The 27,299-nt window shown below is 44.3% G+C and overlaps 1 protein-coding gene across 1 annotated transcript; it reads right to left on the bottom strand.

Annotated features, from left to right (window-relative positions):
- Positions 1–21,154: 21,154 nt before the first annotated feature.
- Positions 21,155–25,134, bottom strand: LOC106580503 (zinc finger protein 703). The gene is made up of 2 exons (XM_014161650.2): positions 24,439–25,134; positions 21,155–23,633 (listed from the first exon to the last, which is right to left on the bottom strand). Exons 1-2 carry the CDS (start codon positions 24,688–24,690, stop codon positions 22,146–22,148), a joined length of 1,740 nt encoding a protein of 579 aa, XP_014017125.1. The 5' UTR covers positions 24,691–25,134; the 3' UTR covers positions 21,155–22,145.
- Between the last annotated feature and the right edge of the window lie 2,165 nt (positions 25,135–27,299).

Genomic DNA, 27,299 nt, shown 5'->3' on the forward strand with positions numbered 1-27,299 from the left:
GGTGCCATTTTGGACACAGTTTAGAACCTTTGGTGTCTCTCTTTATGGTAAACCAGGTGGGGATTTTGAAGGATGCATTGATGGATTTGTATTATCGTGTTAGTCATTTCGATTGAGAGATGTTCTGTAGTTGTATTACACTCGATACTTTATATCCCATGGCTTAGGAAACATGTTGTACATGTGTATACAGTTATTACCTAAAGTCTCACCCTGATTAATGGAAAAATAAATGATTTTGTGTCCCTTTCTCACTTAAAGGGGATTTATAGAGTCATGTAAGCCTATTAATTCACTCATTCAAAGGCAGCTTGACAGGCTGATTGATTTATTGCTTAGGTGATTTATTGAGATTGAATATGTGACCCTTTTTCTTTCATAACACAGAAAATATCAAAGTAGCACTGGAAAGCCTCATCTTGACATGTTGCTTTCTAAAACCTAGTTTGTGAGAGTCACAGTATTTTCTCCATCCCTCCCTTCCTTTCCTCTATCCCTCCCTAACTCTTTACCTCCTGCCTGTTCCCAAACGCTCACTCTCCACAAATCCCTTTTCTCCATACTCCTCCCCCCTCTCTCCCCAGCACTCCCCTAACCCCACTATGGTCTCACACACCAGGCCTGCCATAAATCAATGGGTAGGATCGTGTCTGCCAGTTAGACTAAACAAGAGCATTTGTGAGGATTTGCTCTACCCCATTAATCATCTTGACAGTTTGAAAAACACATTTCCCCTTTAATGACTGTATTTGGATAATCATCTCTGTTTCTCCTCCTGCCTCTGCTCTCCCGGCCAAGGCCCTCTCTTCCCTCTTTTTCTTTCTGCCCCAAGCAACATCACAGGCAGCTAGCTGGGTTGACTTACTGCAGGACAGAGCTTGTGTCCAAAATGGCAGCCTATTCCCTATAAAGTGCACTACTTTTGACCAGGGCCCATAGGGCAGTGCTCAAAATTAGTGCACTATGTAGTGAATAGGGTGCTATTTGGGACACACAGAGAGGATGGGCGGAGAAGGAGTGAGGGAGTGGTCTCTCTCAGGCTTATAAAAGGGTCTTGAGTAATCACAGCTAGGGCCTCTGGTGGATTTTTTTTCAAGAAACCGCTATAACTCTCCTTATGTAAACTCCTGTATGTGAGCACACACACTCACAGTCCTGCTGAATTAAAATTCACAAAACACGAATGGGCATGAGATGCTGACAGCAAACAACTCTGTAATGTAACGTTAGAGGGGGCAACGAGCTAGGGAGACTTGTGGGACAATATATCTAACCACTAGCTAAATACAAGGGCTCAAAGCATGTCGTTAGAGTCACTGTGATGGAATCAAGCCACCGTGTCAGTTTAGACCAACTGTGTTCACTGTCTTATTCAGAGTTGTCATTGCATAAAAGAGCCATATAAACTGAAGTATGGAAGTGAGAAGGGTGACTCCTACTGTGTGTGTGTGTACTGACAGTGTTGACACCTGGAATTATGTCTTTGTTTGAGCAGTTGCGAGACAACAATACCATCCCTTGAATACAATCTATAGATGAGTAAACATGGCACACACAGAGATACACAAACCTGTTTGGTCTAGAAACAGAGCTCATACAGTCAGTCCATCAATCGTTTCATTGTCGTTCATTACCTACTTTCAGATCAAGTTAAATATTCACAAACTAGGGTTAAGTGCTTTGCTCACGGGCACTTCGACAGATTTGTCACCTAGTCAGCTCGGGGAATCAAACCAGAGACCTTTTGGTTACTGGCCAAACGCTCTTAAACGCTACGCTACCTGCCGCTCAATGACTGTGTGATAGATTAATAGATGGTTACTCATTAAGAATGATCACATCCTCCTTGGTTCAACATGTGGTTTTAATGTTACATGTTAGATAAGTATGCCCTAGGACCAAAAATAATTGTATAAGATAACCTTGACTTTGCCTCTGATAAGAATAATAATCTGGGATTAATTAGAGTTTGAAGTTTATGACGTGAGAAAATTCAGACCAGCTGGATTCAACGTGTGACCTAAATACCTTCTCTAGGCCTAGTTAGCCATTTTGACTAAAGACTGCATCTGGGTTGGATGCACACTTTGAGAGAGACAGTAGAGGCAGAAACCATGAATACTGTGTGTATTATGACCATGGGCTGTCCCATAGTGAAGGAGAAAAAACTTGTCAACCAGGGCACGAATGGCAAGTAGGAGGGCTGCCATCCATTCCTTTCCAGGCACCTTCTACTGAGCAGCGCCGCGCTCTCCTAGCACGCAAACGAGGCTGCAATAGCAGTATGCACGTTATTATTAGCAGTGTACCACAATTGTGATGTCCTTTTCTTCTCCTCGATTACCGGGTGTATAACCTAACATAGCAGGCGTAGAAAGTCCCCACATCCTTTTTTCAAGGGAAACGTAAGATAGGTTGAAAAACACTGTTTATCTGAAAACCAGAAACATTTGCTTTCCGCCGATGCTGTTAAGGGTGCCGGGTGTATGTCTGTGGACATGGACTGAAAGCTTAAATTCTTGTTAATCTATCTGCACTGTCCAATTTACAGTAGCTATTACAGTGAAAGAAAACCATGCTATTGTTTGAGGAGAGTGCACAGGTATGAACTTGAAAATGTATTAATTAACCAATTAGGCACATTTGGGCAGTCTTGATACAACCTTTTGAACAGAAATGCAATGGTTCATTGAATCAGTCTAAAACTTGGCACATACACTGCTGCCATCTAGTGGCCAAAATCGAAATTGCGCCTAACCTGGAATAGTACATTGTGACCTTTCTCTTGCATTTCAAAGACGATGGAAAAAAACACTGTTTTTTTTCTTTGTATTGTCTTTTACCAGATCTAATGTGTTATATTCTCTGACATTAATTCCACATTTCCACAAACTTCAAAGTGTTTCCTTTCAAATGGTATCAAGAATATGCATATTCTTTCTTCAGGTCCTGAGCTACAGGCAGTTAGATTTGGGTATGTCATTTTAGGCGAAAATTGAAAAAAAGGGTCCGATCCTTAAGAGGTTCAGTCCTGATGAAGGACGTATTTCACCATCTGGGTTGCTTTACAGTGTGGTCACTTTTGGAAAGAGTAGAGTTCTGCATTGTGTCCTGTTCCTGAATGATGCTCAACGTAGAGGTGGTAGTCAGGGAAGTTGAAGTTAATGTTTTGTTTGACTGTTTGTTTGTCTGTGTAAGAGAGGGAGAGAGGTCATGAGCTCATGGACTCCTGAATTACTCTGCAATTTTTTTTAATTAGAGTTGGATAAACTTGGATTTGTCTTATACAGGATACTACCCTCTACATCAATGGTGTACTGCTGTGGGAAATGTTTTCCTGGCACACGTTAGGTCCCTTGATACCAATTGAGCAACAATTGAATGCCACAGCATATCTGAACATTTTTGCTGACCAAACCCAATAAAGCATCTTTGGGATGAAATGGAACAGGATGATTTCAGCATGAATGTACCGCCGTCCAATCTGTAGCAACTGTGTGATTTCCATTGTGTCAGCATAGACAAAATCCCTGTGGAATGTTTCCAACACCTTGTAGAATCCATTTCGCCTACTTGCTTCCAGAGATTCTTGCTCCTTCATCCGTCTTCTAGGGGTCCAGCTCAGGGGGTTCCTACCACAGGCTAGTACCCCCCGGGCTCCCTCTCACATCAGGCCTCAAGGTGTCTGAGGCTGTTGTCTATACTTCCAGGGGTGTTGTCATTTGTAATCTTGTACCCATTCATTTGAACTCTTAAATCTGCTATTGTTAGCTCGAAAGAGAAGCCCGCTGTAGTCTGCACACTCAGTGCTTTGAGTTAAAATGTGAATTCCATAAACTTGAATACCCCCTTGATTTTCTAATCAATTAGAGTACTAGGGCTGTTGCACAATAGCAACCTAAGCCCATTTAAATACGTTTATAACATTCCATTATTGGTTACTCTGAGAGTGGCCATTCTTATAAAAAAATATTTCTCTGTCTCTTTACTGAAATCAATTTCCATTGGCAAAAAATTTGAGCTACTATTTTTAAGCCTTTGTCTGGGGAAAAAATGTATCCATAACTTTTATAGCGGTCTAGCATACTCCCTCAGCTAACCTTTGTGCACTCAAGGAGTTAACTAGTTTGTTGTCTTCTTGTATGAAATCAGAAGTTATTATCCTGGGTGACCTTAATTATGATTGGGAAATGCAGGCTTCAGACAATCTAAAAGACATATGAAATTATCTAAACCTAACCCAGCTGGTGACTAAGACTACATGGCCCAACCCAAAAGATACTTCAAAGTAAACTCTGATTGATCTTATTTTCACGAATACACTAGATAAATATGTTTCTACTGGTGTCTTCGCACAAGACATTAGTGACCATTGCCCAGGTGTTTGTGTTAGATGTATGAAAATACAAAAATCTAAGCCTCGAGTCATCACAAAGAGGAACTTTAAAAACTTCAGTGAACAGGCTTTTTTTTCTTTTTTTTACATTATCTTAATTTTAGTGACCTTGATTGTATTTCAGTTATCCCTAATCCTGGTTTAGCTTTGTGCCTTTTTGCAGATGTCTTCAATACTATTGTGGATAATCATTAAAAAATGAAGGGTTAAAGGTAGATCGAATGTCTGGTACACTCTGGAATTATCAGAAGTCATTCATAAAAGAGATGATGCTGGAAACACAGGCTTAGGCTCGGACTGGCAAGCTTTTAAAATGTGATTATTATGTAACCACTTTTTCGGATTGTAATGGGAACCCGGCTAAATTCTGGAAAACTGTCAGATCCCTGAAGGGTTCTACTTTTCCTCTCTGCCACAACAAATTAATTTGAGACACAGGCCTCATTATGGGAAAAAATGATGTCATTGATGCATTTAATCACCATTTTATTTCAGCTGGCTATATCTTTGGAAGGACTTCTAAGCCTATTCACAATGATATTGGGCTGGATGCTGTTGAGGGAAACCTGTTGAATGATCAGAGAAATAACAGTCAAAGCTTTTCTTGTCCTGGATGCTTTGCTAGCAATAGACAACAAGAAATCCACAGGGGCTGACCAATTCCAAATCAAATTGTATTTGTCACATGCGCCGAATACAACAGGTGTAGACGTTACGATGAAATGCTTACTTACAAGCCCTTAAGCAACAATGCAGTTTTAAGAAACAAATGCCTACAAAAAATAAGAAATAAAAGTAACAAATAATTAAAGAGTAGCAGTAAAATAACAATAGAGAGGCTATATACAGGGGGTACCGGTACAGAGTCAATGTGCGGGGGCACCGGTTAGTCGAGGTAATTGAGGTAATATGTACATGTAGGTAGAGTTATTAAAGTGACTATGCATAGATCATGACAGAGAGTAGCAGCAGCGTAAAGGGTGTGGGGGGGGGGGCTACCCAGTGCATATAGTCTGGGTAGCCATTTGATTAGATGTTCAGGAGTCTTATGGCTTGGGTGTAGAAGCTGTTTAGAAGCCTCTTGGTCCTAGACTTGGTATTCTGGTACAGTTACTTCCAGTAGTAGAGAGAACAGTCTATGACTAGGGTGGCTGGGTTCTCATACAATTTTTAGGGCCTTCCTCTGACACCACCTGGTACAGAGGTCCTGGATTGCAGGAAGCTTGGCCCTAGTGATGTACTGGACCGTACGCACTACCCTCTGTAGTGCCTTGCGGTTGGAGGCCGAGCAGTTTCCATACCAGGCAGTGATGCAACCCGTCAGGATGCTCTCGATGGTGCAGATGTAGAACCTTTTGAGGATCTGAGGACCAATGCCAAATCTTTTCAGTCTCCTGAGGGGGAATAGGTTTTGTCGTGCCCTCTTCACGACTGTCTTGGTGTGCTTGGACCATGTTAGTTTGTTGGTGATGTGGACACCAAGGAACTTGAAGCTCTCAATCTGCTCCACTACAGCCCCGTCACTGAGAATGGTACTCGGTCCTCCTTTTCCTGTAGTCCACAATCATCTCCTTTGTCTAGATCACCTTGAGGGAGAAGTTGTTGTCCTTGCACCACACGGTCAGGTCTCTGACCTCCTCCCTATAGGCTGTCTTGTCGTTGATCGGTCCTAACACTGTTGTGTCATGAGTGATGAGTCATGAGTGAACAGGGAGTACAGGAGGGGACTGAGCACGCACCCGTGAGGGGCCCCCGTGAGCTGTAGTCAGTGAACAGCATTCTCACATAGGTGTTCCTTTTGTCCAGGTGTGAAAGGGCAGTGTGGAGTGCAATAGAGATTGCATCATCTGTGGATCTGTTTGGGCGGTATGCAAATTGGAGTGGTAATTTAGCTCGTCAGGTAGGCTGGTGTCACTGGGCAGCGATTGGCTGTGCTTCCCTTTGTAGTCTGTAATAGTTTGCAAGCCCTGCCACATCCGACGAGCGTCGGAGCCATTGTAGTACGATTCGATCTTAGTCCTGTATTGACGCTTTGCCTGTTTGATGGTTCGTCGGAGGGCATAGCGGGATTTCTTATAAGCTTCCGGGTTAGAATCCCGCTCCTTCAAAGTGGCAGCTCTTCCCTTTAGCTCAGTGCGGATGCTGCCTGTAATCCTTGGCTTCTGGTTGGGGTATGCACGTACAGTCATTGTGGGGACGACGTCATCAATGCACTTATTGATGAAGCCAGTGATTGATGTGGTGTATTCCTCAACGCCATCGGAAGAGTCCCAGAACATATTCCAGTCTGTGCTAGCAAAATAGTCTTGTAGCTTAGCATCTGCTTCATCTCTGCAGGAGAGCATCTGCTTCATAAATCTAGAATCGGCTTTCTATTTCGCAACAAAGCCTCCTTCACTCACGCCTCCAAACTTACCCTAGTAAAACTGACTATCCTACCGATCCTCGACTTCGACGATGTCATCTACAAAATAGCTTCCAATACACTACTCAGCAAATTGGATGCAGTCTATCACAGTGCCATCCGTTTTGTTACCAAAGCCCCTTATACCACCCACCACTGCGACCTGTATGCTCTAGTCGGCTGGCCCTCGCTACATATTCGTCGCCAGACCCACTGGCTCCAGGTCATCTATAAGTCTATGCTAGGTAAAGCTCTGCATTATCTCAGCTCACTGGTCACGATTACAACACCCATCCGTAGCACACGCTCCAGCAGGTATATCTCACTGGTCATCCCCAAAGCCAACACCTCCTTTGGCCGCCTTTCCTTCCAGTTCTATACTGCCAGTGACTGGAATGAATTGCAAAAATCGCTGAAGCTGGAGACTTATATTTCCCTCACTAACTTTAAACATCAGCTATCTGAGCAGCTAAACGATCGCTGCAGCTGTACATAGTCCATCTGTAAATAGACCACCCAATCTAACTACCTCATCCCCATATTGTTTTGATTGACTTTTCTGCTCTTTTGCACACCAGCATCACTACCTGCACATCATCATCTGCTCATCTATCACTCCGGTGTTCATCTGCTCAATTGTAATTACTTCATCGCTATGGCCTATTTATTGCCTTACCTTCTCATGCCATTTACACACACTGTATATAGACTGTCTTCCCTGTGGCTCAGTTGGTAGAGCATGGTGTTTGCAACGCCAGCATGATGTGTGCAACGCCAGGGTTGTGGGTTCGATTCCCATGGGGGGCCAGTACAAAAAAATTGCATGAAATGTATGCATTCACTACTGTAAGTTGCTCTGGATAAGCGCGTCTGCTAAATGACTGCAATGTAAATGACTACACAGGACCATTCAGTCTGCAACTGTTTAAGTACTTTAGTCTAGTAAACTTGACCGAGAACCACCGGGTGGTACCTTGAAGGATCCATTCTAATGAACTCTTCCTCTGGAAGATCCTTTCTCACAGACACTCCAAAACTAAGAAGCTACGACTACAAAATACATTGTGACCTCTGGGGACAAACCAGAGATTTCTGTCAAACTGCTCTCCCCAGATTTCAACAGAGAGACAACAAAGACATACACTGCTCAAAAAATAAAGGGAACACTTAAACAACACAATGTAACTCCAAGTCAATCACACTTCTGTGAAATCAAACTGTCCACTTAGGAAGCAACACTGATTGACAATACATTTCACATGCTGTTGTGCAAATGGAATAGACAACAGGTGGAAATTATAGGCAATTAGCAAGACACCCCCAATAAAGGAGTGGTTCTGCAGGTGGTGACCACAGACCACTTCTCAGTTCCTATGCTTCCTGGCTGATGTTTTGGTCACTTTTGAATGCTGGCGGTGCTTTCACTCTAGTGGTAGCATGAGACGAAGTCTACAACCCACACAAGTGGCTCAGGTAGTGCAGCTCATCCAGGATGGCACATCAATGCGAGCTGTGGCAAGAAGGTTTGCTGTGTCTGTCAGCGTAGTGTCCAGAGCATTGGAGGCGCTACCAGGAGACAGGCCAGTACATCAGGAGACGTGGAGGAGGCCGTAGGAAGGCAACAACCCAGCAGCAGGACCGCTACCTCCGCCTTTGTGCAAGGAGGAGCAGGAGGATCACTGCCAGAGCCCTGCAAAATTACCTCCAGCAGGCCACAAATGTGCATGTGTCTGCTCAAACGGTCAGAAACAGACTCCATGAGGGCCCGACGTCCATAGGTGGGGGTTGTGCTTACAGCCCAACACCTGCAGGACGTTTGGCATTTGCCAGAGAACACCAAGATTGGCAAATTCGCCACTGGCGCCCTGTGCTCTTCACAGATGAAAGCAGGTTCACACTGAGCACATGTGACAGACGTGACAGAGTCTGGAGACGCCGTGGAGAACGTTCTGCTGCCTGCAACATCCTCCAGCATGACCGGTTTGGCAGTGGGTCAGTCATGGTGTGGGGTGGAATTTCTTTGGGGGGCCGCACAGCCCTCCATGTGCTCGCCAGAGGTAGCCTGACTGCCATTAGGTACCGAGATGAGATCCTCAGACCCCTTGTGAGACCATATGCTGGTGCGGTTGGCCCTGGGTTCCTCCTAATGCAAGACAATGCTAGACCTCATGTGGCTGGAGTGTGTCAGCAGTTCCTGCAAGAGGAAGGCATTGATGCTATGGACTGGCCCGCCCGTTCCCCAGACCTGAATCCAATTGAGCACATCTGGGACATCATGTCTCGCTCCATCCACCAGCGCCACGTTGCACCACAGACTGTCCAGGAGTTGGCGGAGGCTTTAGTCCAGGTCTGGGAGGAGATCCCTCAGGAGACCATCCGCCACCTCATCAGGAGCATGCCCAGGCGTTGTAGGGAGGTCATACAGGCACGTGGAGGCCACACACACTACTGAGCCTCATTTTGACTTGTTTTAAGGACATTACATCAAAGTTGGATCAGCCTGTAGTGTGGTTTTCCACTTTAATCTTGAGTGTGACTCCAAATCCAGACCTCCATGGGTTGATAAATTGGATTTCCATGATTATTTTTGTGTGATTTTGTTGTCAGCACATTCAACTATGTAAAGAAAAAAATATTTAATAAGATTATTTCATTCATTCAGATCTAGGATGTGTTATTTTAGTGTTCCCTTTATTTTTTTGAGCAGTATACAATCGTAAATATGTACATTGCATTTCTAAATCCGAATGAGCGGTTGTTGGGGTGCTAAATATCCATATTTATGATGAGTGTATTGTTCAACTGTATGTACGATAGGTGAAGTCCTTTGTCTCTTCTCCCGCTCTTTCTTGCATGCCCCTCCCTTTTCATTTTTGTAACAAGCCTTCATATCGGGTTAGTCCACTAGGGAATTTTCATTGCATTGTAGTAATCAATGTGTAAGCTATATTGTTTGTGTGTTTATGTAATTCTGTGTGATTACTTAGTTAGTTAGTAAATAAATAATTAAGCCAATTTGTACATTGCTGATTCATCATTTATGGTAGGGTTCATGCAGATAGCCAAGAGTTTTGCGACATTCAGAATGACACTGAAGGTAAATAAGAATTAATGAATTGACTGTGACTGATGTAAGATATATTTATACCTTTACAGTTTAGTCGGGAGATAGTAACTCGTTAGATATCTTTTCCCATGGTGCCCCGTATTACTACTTAATTAATTGTTATATGATTAATTTAATCGCATAATAATTGAACGTGGTATGTAATTATTTGATGAAATAACAGTCAAACACATTAATGATAGTCAGCTGTATGTTATTCCTGTCGTCATTCTGCCACGACTAAGATATTACAGTTTTTAATGTCCCGTTGGTAGGATATACGTGCTTTTAGTCCGTCCAATTTATTATCCAGCGATTGTACGTTGGCCAATAGGACCAATGGCAAAGCCAGATTAGCCTTCGTCGGCGGATCCTCACAAGGCACCCCAATCTCCTTCCGCGAAACCTCCATCTCTTTCTCATGCAAATTACGGGGATGAGGGCCTGTTCGGGTGCCTGGAGTTAATCCCTCTCGTCCGACTCATTAAAGAAAAATTATTTGTCCAATTCAAGGTGAGTAATCGCTGTTCTGATGTCCAGAAACTCTTTTCGGTCATACGAGACGGTAACAGCAACATGATGTAGAAAATAAGTTACAAACAATGCGAAAAACAAACAAAGTAGCACGTTGGTTAAGAGCCAATAAAATGGCAGCCATCCTCTCCGGCGCCATTACAATTGGATCCCGGTCTGCGAAAGTGTGCAGCGCCCATCATTGTTGGCTCAATAATCTACATTTTTAATTTAACATCATTATCAGGAAATATTCAAAAAGTATGGAAATCAGCTCTTGTGCTGCCACTCCATGAGGGCGGGATAGTAGTGATCTTAATATTTATCGCCCCATTTCAAGGCTTCCTTGTATAGCCAAGATTCTTGAATCCTTGGTAAATGTACAACTTTGCTCTTTTTTATCTGAGAAATGTATTTTGAATGTAAACCAATCAGGGTTTAGGCACTATTACATCAACCACTTAAGTTGTTAATGATCTTGTCAATGCTTTAGACACTAAAATAAAATGTGCTGCTTTGTTTGTGGACCTGTCAAAAGCTTTTGATACTGTTGATCATGCTATTTTATTGAATAAGTTGTCCTTGATAGGCCTGAGCTCTGACACCTGTTCATGATTTCATGATTATCTTTTTTTTGTTGTTGTATTTTTCACCCCTTTTTTCTCCCCAATTGGTAGTAGTTAGAGTCTTGTTTCATTGCTGTAACTCCCGTACGGACTCAGGAGAGGCGAAGGTCGAGAGCCATGCGTCCTCCAAAACAGAACTCAACCAAGCCGCACTGCTTCTTGACACAATGCCCATTCAACCCGGAAGCCAGCCGCACCAAAGTGTCGGAGGAAACACCGTACACCTGGCGACCGTGTCAGCGTGCACTGCGCCCGGCCCGCCACAGGAGTCGCTAGTGCGCGATGAGACAAGGACATCCCTGCCGGCTAAACCCTCCCTAACCCAGATGACGCTGGGCCAATAGTACGCCGCCCCATGGGCGTCCCGGTCGCGGCCGGCTGCGACAGAATCTCTAGTGGCACAGCTAGCACTGCAATGCAGTGCCTTAGACCTCTGCGCCACTCGGGAGGCCTTTCATGATTATCTTAGTGACAGAACTCAGGCGATCGTGATTGATGGGGTTAAGTCTGAATTTCTTAAAGTATGTAAAGGGACCTGTTCTCTTCGCTACTTATATAAACATCATTGGTCAATCTGTTAAAAAAATGTAATCTTCTATATGTGGATGATACTATTATGTATGCTATTGCCCTGACTTTTGATCTGGCTATGTCAAAACTAGTCAGATTTGATAGCTATACAGGAAATCTTTGTTGATTTAAAACGTGTTTAATACAGGAAAAACGAAATACATGTTGTTTTAAAACTCTCGTAAGAATGTTTCAGATGAACTACACTGAACAAAATATAAACACAACATATAAAGTGCTGGTCCTATGTTTCATAAGCTGAAATAAAAGATCCCATACATTTTCCATATGCACAAAAAGCTTATTTATCTCATTTTACATTTACATTTTAGTCATTTAGCAGACGCTCTTATCCAGAGCGACTTACAGCAGTGAATGCATACATTTCATAGATTTTTTTTTTTTTTTTTTCTGTGCTGGCCCCCCGTGGGAATCGAACCCACAACCCTGGTGTTGCAAACACCATGCTCTACCAACTGAGCTACAGGGAAGTTATGCACAAATATGCACAAATATGTTTACATCCCTGTTAGTGAGCATTTTATCCTTTGTCAAGATAATCCATCCATCTGACAGGTGTGGCATATCAAGAAACTGATTAAAAACCTCTTAAGGATCGGCCCTTTTTTTTCAATTTTCCCCTAAAATGACATACCCAAATCTAACTGCCTGTAGCTCAGGCCCTGAAGCAATGATATGCATTTTCTTGGCACCATTTGAAAGGAAACACTTTGTAGTTTGTGAAAATGTGAAAAGAATGTAAGAGAATATAACACAATAGATCTGGTAAAAGATAATGCGAAGAAGAAAAAAAAATGTTTTTTGTACCATCATCTTTGAAATGCAAGAGAAAGGCCATAATGTATTATTCCAGCCCAGGTGCAATGTATATATTGGCCACTAGATGGCAGCAGTGTATGTGCGAAGTTTTAGTCTGATCCAATGAACCATTGCATTTCTGTTCAAAATGTTGTATCAAGACTGCCCAAATGTGCCTGATTTGTTTATTAATAACTTTTCATGTTCAAAACTGTGCACTCTCCTCAAACAATAGCATGGCATTCTTTCACTGTAATAGCTACTGTAAATTGGACAGTGCAGTTAGATTAACAAGAATTTAAGCTTTCTGCCAATATCAGATATGTCTGTTTCCTGGGAAATGTTCTTGTTACTTACAACCTCATGCTAATCACATTAGTCTACCTTAGCTCAATCGTCCGGCAGGGGACCCACCAATCCTGAAGAAGTTTAAGCAGCATGATCATTACACAGGTGCACCTTGTGCTGGGGACAATAAACTGCAACTCTAAAATGTGCAGTTTTGTCACACAACTCAATGCCACAGATGTCTTAAGTTTTGAGGGAGCGTGCAATTGGAATGCTGACTGCAGGAATGTCCATCAGAGCTTGCTATCAGATAATTTAATGTTAATTTCTCTACCAAAAGCTTCCTCCAACATCATTTTAGAGAATTTGTCATTACCTCCAACCGGCCTCACAACCACAGAGCACGTGTAACCACGCCAGCCCTGGACCTCCACATACAGCTTCTTCACCTGCGGGATAGTTAGGGTGGGAGTATTTCTGTCTGTAATAAAGTCCTTTTATGGGGAAAATCTCATTCTGATTGTATGAGCCTGGCTCCCCAGTGGGTGGGCGTGGCTCCCCATGGCTGCGCCCCTGCCCAGTCATGTGAAATCCATAGATTAGGGCCTAATGAATTTATTTAAATTGCCAGATTTCCATAAACCTTGCTGTTGAAGTATAGACACCTGTCACGCCCTGACCTTAGAGTTATTTTTTATGTCTCTATTTTGGTTTGGTCAGGGCGTAAGTTGGGGTGGGCATTCTATGTTCCCTATCTATGTTTTGTATTTCTTTGGTTTTTGGCCTGGTATGGTTCTCAATCAGGGACAGCTGTCTATCATTGTCTCTGATTGGGAGCCATACTTAGGTAGCCCTTTTTCCACCTGTCTTTTGTGGGAAGTTGTCTTTGCGTTGCATGTGTTTGCACGCATAGCTTTTCGTTCGTTGTATTGTTTATTGTTTTGCTGGTTCACGTTTAAAATAAAGTAAGATGAATCCAACTCACGCTGCGCCTTGGTCTACCTTTAAAGACGGACGTTACAGAACTTCCCACCAAAAGAAGACCAAGCAGCGGGGTAAGGAGCTGGAGAGGAGTTATCTCGAGTCATGGACTTGGGAGGAGATTTTGGACGGACAGGGACCCTGGAGACAAGCTGGGCGATATGAGGCAAGGCAACAAAGCAGGCACGAGAGGCAGACCCAAAGGGGGGCACACGGGGAGATTGGCGGAGTCAGGCGCTGGACCAGAGCCAACTCCCCGTACTTACCGGAGGCAGCGTGGTACTGGTCAGGGACCGTGTTATGCGGTAAAGCGCACGGGGTCTCCAGTACACGTTCATAGCCCGGTACGTTACATCCCAGCCCCTCGCAAGTGCCATGCGAGAGTGGGCATCCAGTCAGGGCGGAGTTTGCCAGCCCAGCGCGTCTGGTCTCCAGCATGCCGTTTCGGCCCAAGGTATCCTGCGCCGGCTCTGCGTGCTGTGTCTCCGGGGCACTGGGAGGGCTCAGTTTGTCCTATGCCTGCGCTCCGCCCGTGCCGGGCGAAAGTGGGCATTCAGCCTGGAAGAGTGGTGGCAAGCCTACGCACCAGATCTCCAATGCTCCCCCACAGCCCGGTCTATCCTGTGCCTCCTCCACGGACCAGCCCTCCAGTACGTCCTGTTCCTGCTCTCCGCACTAGCCTGGGGGTGTGTGCTACTAGTCTGGCGCCTCCAAAGCCAGTCCCACGCATCAGGCCTCCAGTGCGCCTGTCCAGTCCAGTACGTCCTGTTCCTGCTCCTCGCACTAGCCCTGCGGTGTGTGTTACTAGTCTGGCGCCTCCAAAGCCAGCCCCACGCATCAGGCTTCCAGTGCGCATTCCCCGTCCAGAGCTTCCGGCGACAGTTCCCCGTCCAGAGCTTCCGGCGACACTTCCCCGCCCAGAGCTTCCGGCGACAGTTCCCCGTCCAGAGCTTCCGGCGACAGTTCCCCGTCCGGAGCGTCCGGCGACAGTTTACAGTCCGGAGCCTGCTGAGACAGCCTACAGTCCGGAACCGACAGAGACGACCTACAGTCCGGAACCGACAGAGACGACCTACAGTCCGGAACCGACAGAGACGGCCTACAGTCCGGAACCGACAGAGACGGCCTACAGTCCGGAGCTCCCAGAGTCGCCCTCCAGTCCGGAGCTCCCAGAGTCGCCCTCCAGTCCGGAGCTCCCAGAGTCGCCCTCCAGTCCGGAGCTCCCAGAGTCGCCCTCCAGTCCGGAGCTCCCAGAGTCGCCCTCCAGTCCGGGGCCCGCTGCGAGGGTCCCCAGTCCGGGGTTGGCGGCGAGGGACCCCGCTCTAGAGGCATTCTATGTTCCCTATCTATGTTTTCTATTTCTTTGGTTTTTGGCTTGGTATGGTTCTCAATCAGGGACAGCTGTCTATCGTTGTCTCTGATTGGGAGCCATACTTAGGTAGCCCTTTTTCCACCTGTCTTTTGTGGGAAGTTGTCTTTGCGTTGCATGTGTTTGTACGCATAGCTTTTCGTTCGTGGTATTGTTATTGTTTTGCTGGTTCACATTTAAAATAAAGTAAGATGAACCCAACTCACGCTGTGCCTTGGTCTACCTTAAACGACGGATGTTACAACACCTGAGTTGCCTAAACTGTTCACAGGATTGGTTAACTCTTGAGTTTGCGAAGTTCTCCCCCGAGTTACGTGAATCTGCTGTTAATTTTAATGCACCGTATTGCTGGAACAAAATTCAAAATACATTTCATCTTGATGTTCGGGTAATTTAAAGTATTGATTGGGGACTTATTTGTGGAGGAATGTAACTGTTTTTCTGATTTGTGATGTTTTATTTGTGCTTCCCTGTCACAGCTGTTAGAAGGAGCAGACCAAGATGTAGCGTTTTCGTAGTTCCACATATTTATTTAACCAGTGAAACCGAATGCAACAATTAAACACTTGAAAATATACACAAAACAACAAACCGTGACGCAGGAGGATCAAATACACTCTCAACGAATAATCACCCACAAACACATGTGAAACAAACATCAACTTAAATAGGACCTCCAATTAAAGACAACGACAACCTGCTGCCTCTAATTGGAGGTCATGCCAAACAACACCAACATAGAAATGCAAAACTAGAAACTGAACATAGACATACAAAAACAGACAAACACCCCCTGTCACGCCCTGACCTACTCTACCATAGAAAATAACCACTCACTATGGTCAGGACGTGACATTCCCATGCCTGTGTTTTTGTACTTTTATGTACAGTACCAGTCAAAAGTTTGGACACACCTACTCATTTCGGGGTTTCTTTATTTTTACTATTTTCTACATTGTAGAATAATAGTGAAGACATCAAAACTATGAAATAACACATATGGAATCATGTAGTAACCAAAAGTGTTAAACAAATCCAAATATATTTTATATTTGAGATTCTTCGAGGTAGCCACCCTTTGTCTTGATGACAGCTTTGCACACTCTTGGCATACCGCCTGGTATGGCAACTGCTCGGCCTCCGACCACATGGAGCTACAGAGGGTAGTGCGTACGGCCAAGTTGTTATTGTTATTTTATTGTTATTTTTTAAATATATAATATATCCTACCATTCAATAGTTTGGGGTCACTTAGAAATGTCCGTGCTTTTGAAAGAAAAGCATAGTTTTTGTCCAAGAAGGCCAGCATCCTGGAGTCGACTCTTCATTGTTGATGTTGAGACTGGTGTTTTGCGGGTACAATTTAATGAAGCTGCCAGTTGAGGAATTGTGAGGCATCTGCTTCTCAAACTCAACACTCTAATGTACTTGTCCCCTAGGCTTAGTTGTGCACCGGGGCCTCCCACATCTCTTTCTATCCTGGTTAGAGCCAGTTTGCGCTGTTCTATGAAGGTAGTAGTACACAGCGTTGTACAAGATCTTCAGTTTCTTGGCAATTTCTCGCATGGAATAGCTTTCATTTCTCAGAACAAGAATAGACTGACGAGTTTCAGAAGAAAGTAATTTGTTTCTGGCCATTTTGAGCCTGTAATCGAACCCACAAATGCTGATGCTCCAGATACTCAACGTGTCTAAAAAAGGCCAGTTTTATTGCTTCTTTAATCAGAACAACAGTTTTCAGCTGTGCTTACATAATTGCAAAAGGGTTTTCTAATGATCAATTAGCCTTTTAAAATTATAAACTTGGATTAGCTAACACAACATGCTGTCACAGGCGTCGTAAGGGACAGACCAAGGCGCAGCAGTTACAGTGCTCATCTTCTTACTTTTATTTAGAGAGAACACTCAAAATAAAATAAACCGACGACGAAACAGTTCCATAAGGCACACAGGCTATACAGAAAATAACCACCCACAAAAACACAGGAAAAACCGGCTGCCTAAGTATGGCTTCCAATCAGAGACAACGAAAGACACCTGCCTCTGATTGGAAGTCATACCTGGCCACACATAGAAAAAGAAACATAGAAATAGAAAACTAGAACCAAAATCCCCTAGAACCAAAAAACCCCAAAACACACAAAACAAACACCCCCTGCCACACCCTGACCATACTACAATTACAAATGACCCCTTTACTGGTCAGGACGTGACACATGCCATTGGAACGCAGGAGTGATGGTTGCTGATATTGGGCCCCTTTCTCCTATGCAGATATTCCATTAATCAGCCTTTTCCAGCTACAATAATCATTGTATTGTACACTATTTCTGATCAATTTGATGTTATTTCAATGGACCATTTTTTTTGCTTTTCCTTTAAAATAAAGGAAATTTCTAAGTGACCCCAAACTTTTGAACGGTAGTGTATATATTTTTTATTTTAGTTTATTTTGTAAATATTTTCTTATCTCTTATTTTTCTTAAAACTGCATTGTTGGTAAAGGGCTTGTAAGCATTTCACAGTAAGGTCTACACCTGTTGTATTCGGGGCATGTGACAAGTAACATTTGATTTGATAAAAAAAACCAAAAAAAACAAGACAAACATCAAATTGAGACTCTGCATGCAGAATTCTGCAAAAACATCCTCGGTGTACACTGTAAAACACCAAATAATGCATGCAGAGCAGAATTAGGACGATACCCGCTAATTAACTAAATCCAAAAAAGAGCCTTTAAACTCAACCACCTAAAAGGAAGCGATTCCCAGACCTTCCATGAAAAAGCCATCACCTACAAAGATATGAGCCTAAAGAACAATCCCCTCAGCAAACTGGCCCTGGGAGTCTGTTCACAAACACAAACACACCATACAGAGCCTCAGGACAGGAAATCAATAAGACCCAAAATCGCGAGATAATTACTTGACACATTGGAAAGGATTTACCATAAAACAGAGCAAACTGGAATGCAATTTGTTCCTAAACATAGAGTACACCGTTGCAGAATACCTGACCACTGTGACTGACCCAAAATTAAGGAAAGCTTTGACTATGTAAAGTTTCAGTGAGCATAGCCTTGCTATTGAGAGAGGCAGCCATAGGCAGACCTGACTCTCAAGAGATGACATTCTATGTGCACACTGCCCACAAAATGAGGTGGAAACTGAGCTGCACTTCCTAACCTACTGCCAAACGTATGACAATATTAGAGACACATATTTCCCTCAGATTACACAGACCCACAAGGAATTAGAAAACAAATCCAATTTTGATAAACTCCCAAATCTATTAGGTGAAATACCACAGTGTGCCATCATAGCAGCAAGATCTGTGACCTGTTGCCACAAGATACATAGCCATAATATAACATTTGAAATGTGTCTATGATTTTGAAACTTTTGTGAGTGTAATGTTTACTGTTCATTTCTGATTGTTTATTTAACTTTTGTAAATATTAAACTAGGCAAGTCAGTTAAGAACAAATTCAAACCAGCCAAATTGTGCCCCACCCTATGGGACTCCCAATCACAGCCAGATGTGATACAGCCTGGAATTGAACCAGGGTGTCTGTAGTGACACCTCTAGCACTGAGATGCCATGTCTTAGACCACTGCGCCACCTGGGAACACTTGCTTTGGCAATGTGAACATATGTTTCCCATGCCAATGAAGCCCTTTGAATTGAAAGTGAGAGAAGGAGAGCGAGAGAAAGAAATAGAGTGTATGAGAGAGAGTGCCTCCTCCCTCTCCTCCTCTCACGCTCTGTCGTGGCTGTCATCGTGGTGAGCCAGTGTGGACTTGGCGTATAATTGAGGAGCAGCTCCACACCCTGTCGTCATTAATCACCGGGGCTGTCGGCTGTCTGCCCAGGACCCCACAGTGACACGTAGCCAGCCAGCCAGGCAGGCATGGCAGCACAGCTCTCTCTCAGCTATGTCCCAAATGGCTCCCTATTCCATTTATAGTGCACCACTTTTGACCAGGGCCCATGCAGCTATGGTCAAAAGTAGTACGCTATATAGGGGACACTACGCTGCCATTTGAGACGTAACCTCTGTCTGTCTGTCCCCACCATACCCAGGACAGAGGGACAGGACAGGGAGATCAATCTATCTAAGGTGTGGGCTCTCCTGTGAGAACAGCAGTTGGAAACTAAATTAACTGCTCTCCTCCCCACCAGCCTCCACCTCCTCACCCAGCCAGCCAGCCTGCAGAGCAGAGGTGACAGAAATGAAGTATCTGGGTGTTGACTCAGCTGTAGCAGTGAGAGAATCTAAAGATAGATGGAGAGTGAGACTGATGAGAGTACTGAGATGGAAAGAATAGTGAAGCATTTGATGAATGAGTGTAAATGGGCGACAGCAGAATTAATTCCTCCCTCTTGACAAGATTGAACGTTTTGTCCTCAGTTTGACCTCTGGTTCTAGGCCCTGTCTAATACACTAGTGTGAGGCTGATCTCTCACAACAGTTTTTTAAGGGCCAGTGCCAGCCTCTAGAAGACATTAACATCATTTTTGAACTCTGACATTTACTACTACATTTACACAGGGATCTGGATAAACAAAGCCAATAGCTATGTACAGCATGACAAAGAGGGATAATGCAATACTGAGTCAAATATATAATCTGTACTTCTACAGCAGACCCATAGGTGGCAACATATACTAGAATATGACCCAATTAGTGGACCTCTTTTAGCACTTTAATGTATCTTCAATATAAACTGTATTCTTATTTACAGTACAAGCTCAAAACAACTTATCTGTCCTAGTTTTGATTCCAACCTCTGATCCAACCCTGAAAACAGATAGAGAACACAGATAAGCCATATGTGTGGCAGACCATCCCTGTCCTAGTCTGCTGGCATTAGCTTGTTTCTGGGGGTGAAAAATGTGTCCGCTGGTCTTCCCTCCCTCCTGATGAGTTCACCTGCTCAGCTCTCAGGGCAGAGTGACCTTCCTGGGCAGGAAGGGCTGGAGCTGGCAAGCCCACAGAGGTTTGGGAGCGTGATCTATTTTGTTAATGGCCCTGTCAAGTGACACCTGTGGTCGCCTCTCCCTCTCTCCTGTCTGGAGTGCTAATGAACCGAGTGTGCTTCTCTAGCTAGGGGAGTCTGGGAGTCGGGGTCAATAGCCACCCCTGAGACTGACTACTAGCCTCTTCACTTCCGGATAAACCTCCTATCCTCCACACTATCAGGCCATTTAGGCTAGATAAATAAACCATTATTTAATTGAACCAAGACACAAAAGACTGGAATTACTGAACTGTGGTGTTGTTGTTACATAGGCTTTCATTCGCTATCCCTGAATATTAGCATCTAACAGATACTTAACACAGAGAAATATGTCCTTTGGTAATACATAATACAGTATTGTATTTATTAACCTACTAAATGTTCTTCCCCACAAGGGGAGAGCCATGGTATCTGTCCCAACTGTCATCCTAGTCTTTAGTGCACTACTTTTGACCAGGATCCAGGGGGCTCTGGTCAAAAGTATTGTACTACATAGTGAACAGGGTGCCATTTTGGGCACAGCCTTGTTGTTTGTGTTTCCAGGTTTAAAGGCTGTGCTCCTCCTCTCTAGGGAGGACAAGGTGTCAGGAGCTTTGATTAATATTTCTCTATTAACTACCTCCCATTGTTAGCCCTGGCCGTTGTGTAGCAGGGCCATCCGTCAAACAGGGAGGGGAGCCAGGGTCAGCAACCCTCCAGTCATTATCGAAATCCCACTGACCCAGCGGCCACTCAGCGACAGCCAGCAAGCCACAGTGCTGCTGAGACTGCTATTCTGGCCCCCTAACAAACAAGCATCAGCAATTAAACCCTGGCTTGCACTCCCAACAGCCAATATTGTGGTGGAGGTAGAGGGAGAAGGAGAGGAAGGAGGGATAGTGGTCTTCAGAAAGAAACTAAATGGCTAAATATGATCTGCCTTCTCTGGGACAGTGTGAAATCCTGTCAACTGTTATTTATTCTTAATTATTACACATATCCATATAGCTGTAGTATATCACTAAATTACAACTATACTTGTCCATATAGAACTGCAGTACACCAAATGACATGATTCATTGAATAGTTAAATTGTTTACTAAAATAATTTAGTACAATTTAGCAAAATGATAAATGACCCCCTTATAGCCATAATGAAAACTAGTTATATAGTGTCATAAGTTATGACACTATATAAGCATTTCAATAAACAACTTTAAATGCAATCAAGTATAATTTTTTAACAAAATAAGACCTTTCCCTGTCAGAAGGGTAGCACTGCCATCGTTGTGTTATTATTTTGTTTGAATTAATCTCATCCTCTTTCAATTACAGTGAGCAACCCCAACGGGCTGACTCGATAACACTTGAAAATTGTTTGCATCTTTGCTTATGTACAAATACTAAATAAATGGCAATGACTTTATCATCGTGACATTACATTTTCCATCAGTCTGAATAGTAGAAGAAAACAAACAGCAGAGATGGAAAGATACAGAAGCAAAGAACAAATTTAGGCTTATTCCTCCAGAAAAAAAACACAGTCCATCTTTGCCATGGTGAAAAACTTTATTTAAAGAGTGTATGATAGGCATAATAATAATATAATTAAAATATTTTTTTCCCAATTAGAATACTTATGAACAATTAATTTGGATAGTAAACTTCCCCCAAGTTTGAATGCCAAGCGCTCAAGTGAAAAATAAATACATGTTTTCAGTCCTGGGAGGGAGCGAAAGAAAAAAATCTAAAATCAAAAACCAATCCGAAATCCCACAATCTCATCCAATCAAATTCAAGCTCCTTTCTGTTCCCAGGCAGGTGTCTGGCCCAAACACCAATGTCTCTGGGCCTGTACTGCTGGCCAGCCATCACCACTGGGTCTTGCCATTGAAATGCCATTCAGAATCCTGTGGCTAACAGGTGGTATTCCAGGCAGGCAGGGTAAAGCCCCCTTGTTCCGGCGACTGGCGATGACCCCTCCTGTCCAGACGGGGCCTGGTCCATCCATCCACTGTGCATATCTGAGGTGTCCAGCTTGTGCCTGTTCTGTTGTCTTTGTGTCCTCAGACATCACTGGTAGCCCAAGGTGGAGGCTGAGCCTAGTCTCTGGCTGTAGATGGCATAGGGGGAGTAGTAGGGCGAGGACGCCTGCAGTGAGTGCATGGGCAGGCCTGGGGCTCCGGGCAGGTGGGCCTTGCTGTAGGGGTGGTAGCGAGCCAGGCTCAGGCCAGGTGACCCCCGCAGGGAGAAGGAGCTGGGCAGGGTGCCGGGGCTGCCGGGCTGGGGAAGGTGGAGGTGGCAGGAGGCGGCTGAGGAGGGGTAGGCAGAGAGGGGCTTACTGTCCAGCCCACCAGGTAGCGCCGTGTGAGTACGCAGGTGGGCCAGCAGCTCCTCTGATGTGGAGAAACGTTTGTCACACGGCCCTCCTACTGACACCCAGTTACAGGCGTGTGGCTGGGGCTCGTTCTGCAGCATGTAGCCGTAAGTGTAGAGCGGGTGGGACAGGGTGGGGGTGGTGGAGGATAGAGAGCTGGGATGGAGGGAGTGAAGGTGGTGTGATGGGTACATGATTTGGTAACCTGATTTTAGAGAAGAGGGGTCATGGACACATGTATTGCAGTTGCTGCCCCCTAGATGGGGGTGGTTGGGGTAAGTCAGACAGTACGGGTCCCTGCATAGACCCTGCATGAGGGAAGGAGGTGAGGCCCCAGTGAGGGGGCTGGAGCTGGGGTGCTTTCCTGGGATCCCCATCCCTAGACTAGACTTGGTATGATCCATGAACTGAGATGGGTAGCCTGCATAGGCGCCCACTATGGAGCCATGGTAACCCATGGAGGCGGGGGGCATGGGGTAGACTGAATGGCCTGGTTTGAAGGGAGAGACAGGGGCGATGTGTCCGGAGCCTAGCCCAGACTGAGAGGACTGTGGGTCAGCCTTGCTCTCCGGCCGCGGGCTGCTAGCGGAGCTGGCATTGCTGGAGTTGGCGCTAGCCCGCATGTGACTGGAGTTAGCTAGCTGGGCCCCGTCCAGCTTCTCCTTACTGTGATCAGAATCTTTTTTCCCTGTGCTGCTGTCTGAGCTGGCCTGGTCCGAGCTCACAGGCTTGTTGTCTATGTGCAGGGCCTGAGAGTGTGATGTCTGCTGCTGTGTGGAGGGGGGCTGGGTCTGTCTGTGGGACTGGCCCTGGGAGTGCAGGGGAGGGGAGGTGGAGCTGGGAGAGGTGGAGTGTGGGGGGAAGGACGGGCAAGAGCCACTGCTCCCGGATCCACCACTGGGCACCCTGAAACCAGCTTTGTCTGTAGCACCCTTGGTCACCAACCCATCCTTGCGGCATTCCCCTCCGGCCTTGTTGTAAGGCTTGAAGCTGGACTTATCCTCCACGGACTGGTGCTGGTCTCCAGACTTGTGGCCAGAGCTAGAGGAGCGTCCGGATGGCTCCTTGTCACTGAGGCTGATGGAGGAGAGGGAGCCCAGCTTGGATGAGGAGGGGGGGTCTGGTTTGCCGATCTGTGAGCAGGTCTGAGCGAGCAGGGCCAGAGGACTCTTCTTAGCATCCAGCTGAGGGGGCGACACAAACAGAGACAAGATGAGAGCACAGCCACATTAAAGTACTCTATAGTCACACTCTATACTGGTCTTACATTGGATGGTAATTCGGTAACTATTCTGTAATTTTTTTCTTCGATTTTGTTCTGAGTGTATAGTATGTCCACTAGAAATATATTTTAGCCAGTATCATTTAATAGGCCAAATAAAATGTCCATCCAATAAACAAGGTGCAGTAAAATGCGTTGTAAATGTTAGTAATAATTTAGCCCATGAGTCATATATCTATCCGCAGAGGGAAGGAGACATCAATCTTCCCAAAAGTTTTATTTCCCTGTGAAAAAATCCTTAACAGAAAGAGAGAAAGCCAGAAAAATGTATGACTGCAATGTTGGCACGGGGTAAATAGCATCTGTTCTATTTGGGAAAAACGAAGGAAACGATTGAACTATTTCTGTTTACATATTTTACAGACAATTATACAAAATATATGAGAGTATCAAATCAACACACTGGCCTTATGTAACCTCAATAACTCATGACTAACTAAATAATAGGCTACTCATTTCAAATATTAATTTCATAATCTAGTTTGTATTATCTACGCGCAAACTTGAAAGGTAAAATAAATATAAACTGTATTGTAATGTAGACGAATTAGTTACAATGTTATGCGTAATTTGATGCGTAGGCTAATACATGAGTAATCTTGTAAACTACGTGGGATATTTATAAATATTTGTAAATAATTCCAGACATTAACACGGTCGATGATGATCGAAGAATTCGACAGTTCTAGAAAATGTGCTTTGCTTACCTCAATGCTTACTGGCGCGGACGTCAGGGGTTGGAGATACTCTGGGTGTAGCAAGATGCTACTGTGTGCGCTCAACATCTTTAGAATCCGAATAGGCAGCCTTCTAGCCTGGCGTGTTGGATCTGAGGGAGAAGGTACGGAAACCAGCTGTATTTTAGTTCCTCTCGGGAGTGAATTACAACGGTCGTTACCGTTGCGCTCAGGGGACGGACTGCGTAAATGCGCGTCAGATCCACGGGGAGAATTGTTCATCTGGATCCGGGCGGCGCAGAGTTCGGGCGATGGCAGGGAACGTGTTGTTGTAAGTAGAAATACATTTATGAAAACAACATATGATGCACAAATCAATAATCAAGCATAAGTACTCGGTCTGTTTTAATCCAAATATACCAACAGTAGCACGGGTCTCATGATTGTCATCAAATGATTGTCTTTACAGAAGAATTCTCTCAAATGTCAACATTCCTTGACCCAATCTTCTGTCCTTTCAAAATACTTTCCTTGGAATGGACAATTACATCCGTCCGTCTTGTAAAAGAGGAATGGAGAAGAAAGATCATCGGTAGTCAAGGACTAGTGTAAATAGAATATCCCCTTAGACGATACGGTCAGGCTTTTCTGTCGCTGTCCCACTGTCTCCTTGTTCACACAACAGCTAGTACCATGCTCATTTCACATACTAAAGACCTAACTAAGGAGGCGACATTTTTAAGCAAGAAACCGCGGTCCAATCGCGAGTTCACGCATTCGTAATAAGGGGGGCGGCTCTCCTTGTAGAGGCGTGGCCTGCCTGTGCCCACACCCCTCCACTCTCCTTGGCAATGATTTTTAAATATGGCATAATATATAGACATGTATTTTTATGATAACTGAAATTTAAGTCACTTTTTATGTCAATAAAAAATCGATCTCTACCATAGATAGTTCATAGCCACACAACAAGCTGATGGTTTGCTTTAGATGTCATTTGTTATATAGCCTATACCCATTCCCCTTGTAAATTAGTTCATTCAATTCAAAATAACAGCCCTATGTTCATGTCTGGGAACAATTCTGGAATGTTAATTGCCTTTATTGCATTACTGCTGGCTGAATTGCCAATTAGGTAATTTAACTAATCTAATTACGCAATGAATTGGATGTATTATTTGAACATTTGTACTGACGGATGTAATTACAATCTGGCTGAAATAAAGAAACTTTGATCCTCTGGCTACTCTGCTCCTCCATTGGTCATAAATCATGTCTGATAGTTCTAATTTCTGTCCCAAGTAACCACATGATGCCATGTCACCTCCCGTTAAAAGGTCATCTGATACATGTCATCGTCTCCATTTAGGTGATACATTTGAATGCCACACTTGTCTAGAGGTGCCTGTCATGACAACCCAATATCAACTGTCTGACAGTAACACAGCAAGAAAATTAACCCATATTCAACCAATATTATCCAATCAAATACCAATTAATCATGTTATGTCAACTTATGTGACAACAATCAACATCAACATTTTTGCCTTGTTCAAACATATTAAAAGGACAACTATTCCACCATAAGTCTAGTTTGTAATCTCAGGCCCAGTTGAGATGAGGAACAACTCATCTTGTGCCAGCTGTGTGTGTTCTGTCTTCCTAAACAACAGCTGGGAGTATATACCTGTTCTGTTTTAAACAAAACAGCACTGTTCATTTAAATCAATTACACTGAGAGAACTATAGTCTAGCTGACATACTCAATGACTCAAGAGAACAATAAATATGTGTCATAATGGCCCATTACAAGCTTGATAAGCTCTGTCACACTTTCCGTGTCCCATTATTAATGGTGCTGTCAGCAGAGTAGTCCTTGACTATAACGACGAATGCCATTTATCTTCAGTTAAAAGGAAAGGCGGTGGGATGCTGGCTGGCTGGCTGGCGGTGGATAGATGAAGTCACTTCTTCTGCCTCACTCAACAGGATCGCTGTTTGACCTGTCATCATTAGGCTTAGCCGTCACTTATCACCTACACACTGCATTGAACGCTTGAATAACCTGCCCAGATCCAAGAGCATGTGAATGCAGATGTACAAGGGGTTAAGTGTGATGTGATCTTCGTTTTCAATGTGTCTGTCTGTCTGTGTGTGCTTGTTTTATTCAACCATGCGATGAAAGCTGTACAAATAGATGACGCATATGCAGGTTGGTTATAATGTTCACGACACAAAGCCAATTCAAATGTAGGTTAGGCCACAAAGCATGCAGAATAGAAATAACTTCAAATCAATTTTTATTCAGTGTCTAGTGCTGATCTAAAACATTCAAGAAATTTCATGAGGAAACGTGCCATGCGTATAACACAAGTTATTCACTGACATACGTGTAACTCAGTCCTCCATTTGCAAGGGGGTCAGTTGGTTGAGAGAAAGGGAACATTTTGGGTGTGTGGGTTAAAGAAGGGGGTGGGGGAAAAAGGAGACCTGGAGGAGGGCAAGAGAGGAAAAAGACACAAAGAGAGAGAGAAAGAAACAAGGGGAGGGCTGAAACAATGGGGAGCAGCTCCTTTCATGTTTTGCATTGAAGTTGGGCTGGTTACAGCTGTTATGGCATGTTGGTGACTGATGGCCATTTCCTGTTGTTGATATTTAAGGGGTGGGTTTCCCATCAAGAGGGCGCTTTGCAGTAGAAATCTCTTTGGCCGGTCCTGGAAGCATTTGCCTTTGCATGCCCATATCAAAGCAAGAGGTCTTTACTAGAACAGCAGCCGAACAAAACACCCTGTCCCGTGGCTAGGGCTACACGGCTAGGCAACGAAGACTAGAGGACCCCACAGACATCCTCTGTCTTTGATCGTGTGATTTACAGACCCACTGAGGCATGT

The sequence above is a fragment of the Salmo salar genome, chromosome ssa20 (genome assembly GCF_905237065.1).
Source record: "Salmo salar chromosome ssa20, Ssal_v3.1, whole genome shotgun sequence".
Lineage (NCBI taxonomy): Eukaryota > Metazoa > Chordata > Actinopteri > Salmoniformes > Salmonidae > Salmo > Salmo salar.

Coding starts and splice junctions, on each gene's coding strand:
- LOC106580503 (XM_014161650.2), bottom strand. CDS start 24,690: ATGAACAATTCTCCCCGTGGATCTGACGCGCATTTACGCAGTCCGTCC. Junction 23,634..24,438: donor CCGCGCCAGTAAGCATTGAG/GTAAGCAAAGCA, acceptor TCGCCCCCTCAG/CTGGATGCTAAGAAGAGTCC.